Below are 8,744 nucleotides of genomic sequence, written 5' to 3' on the forward strand. Positions count from 1 at the left end.
TGGCTGTTGAATTCTGAGTAAAACTATATCAATTATAATTATAATTATCAATTATTTCTGTTGACCCCACCAGATCTCGCAAAAAGAGCATGCTCCAGGTCCCCTGTATTAAACAATGTCATCTTGTTAGAAACAGGAATAGTGCCTTTTCTGTGGCAGTGCCCACCTTGTGGAACAGCATCATCCCAGAGATCCGGATGGCCCCAGCCCTGTTAATCCTTCATAAGGCTCTCAAGACCCAGCTGTTTTGGCCAGGAGGTTAGGCAAGCACTATTGTTGATGTGGTTTTATCAATGGAATGTATTACTTACCTCAAGAGTTACGGGGTATTGTTTCTGTGTTTTAATCTTTGTAATCACCCAATTTTAAATAATATCAGAACTCTGAGAGCCCAATTATAAATCAGTCCAAACTGGATGCACAATGGTTGGAAGAACAAGCTGTAATCCACGGGCCAAGGTAACTGTTAATATCAGCATTTACATTTATCAAATAAACAGGTCTTTAACTGGAATATGTAATAGGGTCTTCACCTACATTGGGAAGGAATGCAATGTAAGCCTTATTAAAACTTTTGATGTTTATTCGTTTAGTCGCTTCCGACTCTTCGTGACTTCATGGACCACCCCACATCAGAGCTTCCTGTCAGTCAACACCCCCAGCTCCCCCAGGGACGAGTCCATCACCTCTAGAATATCATCCATCCATTTTACCCTTGGTCGGCCCCTCTTCCTTTTGCCTTCCACTCTCCCTAGCATCAGCATCTTCTCCAGGGTGTCCTGTCTTCTCATTATGCGGCCAACGTATTTCAGTTTTGCCTTTAATATCATTCCCTCAAGTGAGCAGTTTGGCTTTATTTCCTGGAGGATGGACTGGTTTGATCTTCTTGCAGTCCAAGGCACTCTCAGAATTTTCCTCCAACACCACAGTTCAAAAGCATCTATCTTCCTTCTCTCAGCCTTCCTTATGGTCCAGCTCTCGCAGCCATATGTTACTACGGGGAACACCATTGCTTTAACTATGCGGACCTTTGTCAGCGTGAGGTCTCTGCTCTTGACTATTTTATCAAAATTGGTCATTGCTCTTCTCCCAAGGATTAAGTGTCTTCTGATTTCCTGACTGCAGTCAGCATCTGCAGTAATCTTTGCACCTAGAAATACAAAGTCTTTCGCTGCTCCTACATTTTCTCCCTCTATTTGCCAGTTATCAATCAAGCTGGTTGCCATAATCTTGGTTTTTTTGAGGTTTAGCTGCAAGCCAGCTTTTGCACTTTCTTCTTTCACCTTCATCATAAGGCTCCTCAGTTCCTCTTTGCTTTCAGCCATCAAAGTGGTATCATCTGCATATCTGAGATTGTTAATGTTTCCTCCAGCGATTTTAACTCCAGCCTTGGATTCCTCAAGCCCAGCATGTCGCATGATGTGTTCTGCGTACAAGTTGAATAGGTAGGGTGAGAGTATACAGCCCTGCCGTACTCCTTTCCCAATCTTAAACCAGTCCATTGTTCCGTGGTCTGTTCTTGCTGTTGCTACTTGGTCGTTACACAGATTCTTCAGGAGGCATACAAGACGACTTGGTATCCCCATACCACTAAGAACTTCCCACAATGTGTTATGGTCCACACAGTCAAAGGCTTTAGAATAGTCAATAAAACAGAAATAGATGTTTTTCTGAAACTCCCTGGCTTTTTCCATTATCCAGCGGATATTGGCAATTTGGTCCCGAGTTCCTCTGCCTTTTCTAAACCCAGCTTGTACATCTGGCAATTCTCGCTCCATGAATTGCTGAAGTCTACCTTGCAGGATCTTGAGCATTACCTTACTGGCATGTGAAATGCGTGCCACTGTTCGATAGTTTGAACATTCTTTAGTGTTTCCTTTTGGTATGGGGATATAAGTTGATTTTTTCCAATCTGATGGCCATTCTTGTGTTTTCCAAATTTGCTGGCATATAGCATGCATTACCTTGACAGCATCATCTCGCAAGACTTTGAAGAGTTCAGCTGGGATGCCTTTGTCTCCTGCTGCCTTGTTATTAGCAATGCTTCTTAAGGCCCATTCAACCTCACTCTTCAGGATGTCTGGCTCTAGCTCACTGACCACACCGTCAAGGCTATCCCTGATATTGTTATCCTTCCTATACAGGTGTTCTGTATATTCTTGCCACCTTTTCTTGATCTCTTCTTCTTCTGTTAGGTCCTTGCCATCTTTGTTTTTGATCATACCCATTTTGGCCTGGAATTTACCTCCGATGTTTCTAATTTTCTGGAAGAGGTCTCTTGTCCTTCCTATTCTATTGTCTTCTTCCACTTCCACTCATTGCTTGTTTAAAAATAATTCCTTATCTCTTCTAGCTAACCTCTGGAATTTTGCATTTAATTGGGCATATCTCCCCCTATCACTGTTGCCTTTTGCTTTCCTTCTTTCTCGGGCTAATTCTAGTGTCTCAGCAGACAGCCATTTTGCCTTCTTGGTTTTCTCTTTCTTTGGGATGTATTTTGTTGCCACCTCCTGAACAATGTTGCGAACTTCTGTCCAGAGTTCTTCCGGGACCCTATCTACTAAGTCCAGTCCCTTAAATCTATTCTTCACCTCCACTGCATATTGCTTAGGAATATTAGTGAGCTCACATCTAGCTGATCTGTGGGTCTTCCCTAATCTCTTTAGTCTGATCCTAAATTGTGCAAGAAGTAGTTCGTGATCTGAACTACAGTCAGCTCCAGGTCTTGTTTTTACCGACTGTATAGATGCCCGCCACCTTTGGCTGCAAAGGATGTAGTCAATCTGATTTTGGTGTTGTCTATCTGGGGAAGTCCATGTATAAAGCCGTCTCTTAGGTTGTTGGAAGAGAGTGTTTGTTATGCAGAGTGAGTTGTCTTGGCAAAATTCTATCAGCCTATGTCCTGCTTCGTTTTGTTCTCCCAGGCCATGCTTACCTGTAATTCCAGGTGTCATTTGACTGCCCACCTTAGCATTCCAGTCTCCTGTGATGAAAATAACACCTCTTTTAGGCATGTTGTCCAGTAGGTGCTGCAGATCCTCATAGAACTGCTCTACTTCAGCTTCTTCAGCATCTGGTGCTGGGGCGTATATTTGGATCACTGAGATGTTAGATGGCTTGCCCTGAATTTGAATTGAGATCATTCTATCGTTTTTTGGATTGTATCCAAGCACTGCTTTAGCCACTTTACTATTAATTATGAAGGCTACTCCATTTCCTCTGTGGTCCTCTTGTCCACAGTAGTAGATCTGGTGGTCATTTGAGGTGAAGTGGTCCATTCCAGTCCATTTCAGTTCACTGACACCCAAAATGTCTATCTTTAATCTTGACATCTCACCAATAACCACATCCAATTTGCCCTGGCTCATAGATCTTACATTCCAGGTTCCAATGGTGTGTTGATCCTTAGAACATCGGATTCGCCGTTCACCACCAGCACCATCGGCCGCTAGCCTTCCTTTCGGCTTTGAGCTAGCTGCGTCATCACATCTGGGGCTAGTTGAACTCATCCTCTGTTCCTCCCCAGTAGCATTTTGACCATCTTCCGACCTGGGGGTCTCATCTTCCGATGGTATACCAACGTACCTCTGGTTGTACTGATCCATTGAGTTTTCACGGCAAGAATACTGGGGTGGGTTGCCATTACCTTCCCCAGGGATCGCATTTAGTCTGACATTCCTGTCATGACCTTCCCGTCTTGGGTGGCCCTTCACGGTTTAGCTCATGGCATCATTGAGGTGCTCAAGCTCCAGCACCACGACAAGGTAACGATCCGTTGCTGAAGTTATTAAAACTAGGGGAGAATTTGTTAGAAAATGCTTTAATATATGATATATCCCCAACCAACCAAGAAATAGAAAACCAATGTTCTTTTTATACTAATTAGCTAAACAACTGTTAGGTCAAGTATGTTGCTTCTGTTGATTTATATAATAGCTATATTCTACAATTAAGGCAAAATATTTAACAGGTAGTTTTATTAATAAAATATTTAATTGTTATTTATATAAGCATAAGTCTTAAATACAAACTACAAACTGGATAAATTAATCATTGTTATTTTAAATAATACACATATTCCAAAGATTCTAGTAGGCACATAGTATTTCAAAGAATAACAAGTGAAATATGGATTTCTAAGCAAATCCATTGTTCACTGTATCAAATGTATTCCATATCTGAATTTTAGCAGGTAATTAAATAACCTGTTCATTAAGAAGACCACCATAAATTTAGTAAGATCTGGAAGCCAGCTAATATTGAGCTAATTTTTGTTATCTTTTCCTTTCACTAAACTTATAAACTGAAAAAATACATTATCAAAATATACCATTCCACACATTAAACCATTTTTCACACATTCACTTTTCCCAATAAGCTAAATAGATCAACACAAAACTGCTTATCAATTTATGCTCTTTTTCAAAACTTTCAGACACAACCTTCGTATTGAGAGGAGTCTGGCACCACCTTTTCCAACTGACCAATTTTATTAAAAGGCATAAACCCTTGTGAACTGAACTGCACCTCATGGAACCTTACACCTTTTAATAAAATTTGCTAGTTGGAAAGTATTACCAGATTTTTTTGCCACCATAGACTAATGCACTCCTCCTCCTATAACACCTTCATATTTGTAACAAAATTACATAAAAAGATGGATTACACCTCACAGGTATTAGGAAAGATAAAGAAATGTGGTGCCTTAGAAGATTTCACTGTGAAGCAGTAACTTTACATTTGTGGCACTGACACATTATACTCTTCATTTTACATAATTAATTTTATTTTTAAGGCTTCAATCCTATGTAGCTTACTTAGGAATAAGTCCCACTAGCCTAGATTAGGAATTACTTCTGAGTAAACATGCACAGAATTGGGCTGCATAAAGTATTTTACTTATAAAAAGAAATACTTCTCTCATTGCATCTTCTCATTTACATTCTTTATGGTTTATTTGCAGATAAAACCAACACTTATATAGACAGTTAAATCAGATAGTATTAAACAGCATTCAGTACTGCCCACGTTTATTTTTAATGGTGCATTACCTTTGACCAGACTGACTGATGTGGAATATATTTGTTAAATAGGAGAAAAGTGGACATGAGCTTTTTATTTATTCATTCATTCATTCAATTTTGATGCTGCTCAACTCCAACTGATTGTTGTATCGTAATCGGTTACACAAAATAATCTGAATCTCTATAATTATACAGGACTCTGAGAACATTTTTCAATTCTAAGAAATAATGTTCTGCTATTTTTCTGAAAAGCAGCAACTGATGGCAATTACTTCAGCAGGATTTCCATTCAAACAATGGGATTTGCTTTTTTTCTCTTCACTGATAAGAGCCAATCTGAGTGTATGCTGTCATGCCATAGGCCAAATGAATGTCCAGTATATAATTAAAGAGAAACTAATTATCATATATCATAGAACAGACATTACTGATAGTTCATCTGAAATGACACAGATGTTACATGGCTATTACATTTATTAATAATTTTAGCATCTGCTTCATTAAATTATTCATTCTATCTGACCATATATTGACAATGCACAAGGGAAGACAATTTAAATTATGTAAACAAAATGTGATTTTTCTATTATTCATGAAGAAAGGGTTCTACTATGAGAAGGTCAAGACAGCAGCACCAGTTTGCTATTGTTAGGCTAAATGGGAACTATCCCTTCATAAGCAATTCTAAGTAGGAAAGTATCTCAACACCAGATGACCAGACAAGAACTGATGCTTCCAATGGAACAAGATCCTGAGATAACTGAGAAATCATTTTCTCCAAAATATATCCATGACGTGGCATAACAACATCACTCTTTTTTAAACACATTACAGGACACAGATCGTTCCCACCATCACCTATATATACAATTTGTGAGTATTTAACTCTTGATGTTAAGTCGCTTTCTAAAAATTCTTCTAAGACTTTCCTCTTACACAAATTTATGGGGCACTTTGTACAATCATGGATATGACAATTCTGTACAGAAAGATAGCCAAAGCTATCAAAACTTGCAGGATTTGTAAACACTTCGTCAAATAGTTGAAAAACATTTGCTGCTTTTAAAATCCAGTCAATAAAGACGGTATTGGAATCTGATATAATTATACAGTCAAAAAATCCTTTGTGTTTGCCAATAAAATCTAAGAGATCTATCATTCCTGAAGTAAATGGGATTGTTGTCATAGTTCTTTTCATCTCTTCTTCTCTTACTCCATTATCTCCTAGGTATCTAAAGACTCTGTCCATATATTCTGTCCAGTGTCCTTTTTGATAGGAGTTTTTTATTTCATCAGGAAGTTTTGAACCAGGTGCACATTTAACAATCCAGGTATCACTGTTCTCATCTACAATTGTATGGTCAAAATCAAAAACCAGTAGAAATCTCATTGTTGTTGGGTAAGTATAACCCTGGAAATGAGAAAAAATAACTGTTTAATTATAAATGAAATGAATCATTTCTATAATTATATTTTCGTCTATTGGCCTTGGAAAGATAATTTTCAGCAAGAAAAAATAATACCGAGTCTTATACATAAATCATTCATGATGCTTCTGAAAATGCATCTGAATGCTTCTGAAAATACAAATATCTTTCAAAGAGGAGAGAGTCCAAGCTATATACCCTTATACCAAATCACAGTTTGTTGTGACATCTAAACTGGGCAGCATTTATCTGCAGCAAATCCCAGCATATGTTTCAGACATAATGCCCACAATATGTTTTTATATAATGGGTAAGCCACAAAAACAATGCAGGAAGTTAGGGCTACTCAAAGCATTTCAGTTTGCATTTTAGCCCTCTATGCTTGATGTTTATGTTGATTTACCTTATCTTACCTTAGAGAATACACATTAAACTTCAAAGTATAGCATATGAAGCAACCATTAGTCAAAACAAAGATTCAAAGACAGGGCATTTGATTAAATTCTTAAAAAGTATAGAATTGACACAGATATAGATATATACATATGCATAGTCTAAAAAAAATCAACCACAATACCTCAGTGATACTCACTGGTTGATGTTTGAAACTTGAATTCATTGGAGTAAGTCAAATAAAGAGTTAATTTATCTCAGTTCTGCCCGAACATGACTGCAAGCCACTTAACTGTACGCAGACAGAGAAAAGAAAACGTATGTTCTTATTCTGATCTGGCTTGAATGAACTCAGGAAGACATACAGGTTTTCTCTGTACATTTTACCAACAACCTTGTGTGAGACAAGAGTAGGTTGAGATAAATTAGCCTAATCTTAACCTGTAAGGCTCATGGATGAACAAAGCACACATTATTTCAGAGTTTAGAATAACACAATGTAATGAGATAATTATTTGTGTATGCAACAAATGGGCCTCTATCATCAAACAAAGGCCAGATTCTACAGATCGTAAGAATACTTAGATTTTATAGATATGTGTGAAATACCAACAACTCCCTGAATCCATTTGTAGCATGGAATTCTAAATGAAAGAGCCTAATATCTTTCCTCCAACCAGTTTCATCCAAATATGTTGGGAGTAACAATGGATGTCAACTGTTAGAGCTAGTAGACATCCATCACACTAACATATATCTGACTTTACAGTTCCATTATATGGATTTTAATTTTTAAAAAAATCTTGGCTAAAAGGTAAGATTTGGCTGAAAAGCATAAATTTTCATTGAAATTTACCTAGCATGCCTGGACTCTAAGTGTGAATTTCATATTCTGTCATGGAATCACTTTGAAAGTACTGTTGCATATGAGATCAAAGCAAGCCAGAAAAGAAATATGTGGGCAATTAATGTGGCATAGCCCACACTGAATCTGACTTGCTATTGACACTTTCTAAAAACAGAATGAACATCCATACTCTCCTAAGTAATTTACAGTCACTGAGCAAATACACTTACATTTAAAAATAAACGTTTTGTTATAAGATCAGCAGGAACAGACTTAAGACAAACAAAAGTACTCATTCTATTTGCAAGCAGCAGGCAGCCTGGCAAGTATGAACTATCAGAGAAGCAATTCATCTTGTTCTGCAGGGACAAGAATGGGATGAAAGTCAGAAATAGCACAAAGCTTCGCCAACAGTAGCAGATAGCAGGGTCTGCTAGGGGAGAATCTACATAGGCCACATTTTAAATCGTCAATTAAAGAAGGCAACTGCACTTCGCTAAGCCTTTCAACTGTCTGCAGCAGTCTGTAAGCATTTTAAGGTTCTTTTTGTACGATCGCTATCTTTACAAAAGCCACCAACCGCTATACAGGCGAGCCATCAACCCGTCAGATCTCCCCTTCGCAAAGAGTGTCTTAGGGAAGCAATGCTGCCAGGGTCGCCGTGGGGAAATGAGCGGCGGACAATGCGCGAAGGCTCCTCGCGTGCAAAGCAGTCACTCATTGCGAGGCAATTAAACCCCGCCGGCAGGAGGCCAAAGCCGGCCCGAGGACTTGCCTGGGCCACTGGCCCCAGGGGCGCCGCACCAGACCTATCCCTCGCAGGCAGCCCGTCTTCCAAGTGTACTCCCCCCCCAAGTTTCGGCCCAAGCCTGGGGACGGGGCGAGAAAGCGAGGCGGTGAGGGCAGAAGCTGCCAGCCTGCGCAAGCAGGTGGAAGAGAGAATCCAGCCGCCCCAAGCCCGAAAAAGAGAAAGCCGGGAAGCGGGCCTACTGGCGTCTATCCGGATGCCCCGCCCAACTGGCTGTTCTGAAACGTCTTTACCACGTCAGATCA

General features: G+C 39.2%; 1 protein-coding gene across 2 annotated transcripts; it reads right to left on the reverse strand.

The window, feature by feature from the left end:
- Nucleotides 1-3,974: 3,974 nt before the first annotated feature.
- On the reverse strand, nucleotides 3,975-8,694 carry PHOSPHO2 (phosphatase, orphan 2). Of its 2 annotated transcripts, XM_063318216.1 has the most exons (4): nucleotides 8,280-8,694; nucleotides 7,922-8,050; nucleotides 7,044-7,136; nucleotides 3,975-6,435 (listed from the first exon to the last, which is right to left on the reverse strand). In XM_063318216.1, the coding sequence occupies exons 3-4, from the start codon at nucleotides 7,068-7,070 to the stop codon at nucleotides 5,689-5,691; spliced, it is 774 nt and encodes a 257-aa protein (XP_063174286.1). In that variant the 5' UTR covers nucleotides 7,071-7,136; nucleotides 7,922-8,050; nucleotides 8,280-8,694; the 3' UTR covers nucleotides 3,975-5,688. The 2 variants fall into 2 exon arrangements, with proteins under 2 accessions (XP_063174286.1, XP_063174285.1); XM_063318215.1 differs by having other exon boundaries at nucleotides 7,922-8,694.
- Nucleotides 8,695-8,744: the final 50 nt, after the last annotated feature.

The sequence above is a fragment of the Candoia aspera genome, chromosome 1, assembly GCF_035149785.1.
Source record: "Candoia aspera isolate rCanAsp1 chromosome 1, rCanAsp1.hap2, whole genome shotgun sequence".
Classification (NCBI taxonomy): Eukaryota; Metazoa; Chordata; class Lepidosauria; order Squamata; family Boidae; genus Candoia; species Candoia aspera.

Excerpts from the sequence above, each read along its gene's own strand:
- PHOSPHO2 (XM_063318216.1), bottom strand. The coding sequence starts at position 7,070 with ATGAATTCAAGTTTCAAACATCAACCA. Across the intron at positions 6,436-7,043 it reads CAAGTTTCAAACATCAACCA|GGTTATACTTACCCAACAAC; the intron begins GTGAGTATCACT and ends TCTCATTTCCAG.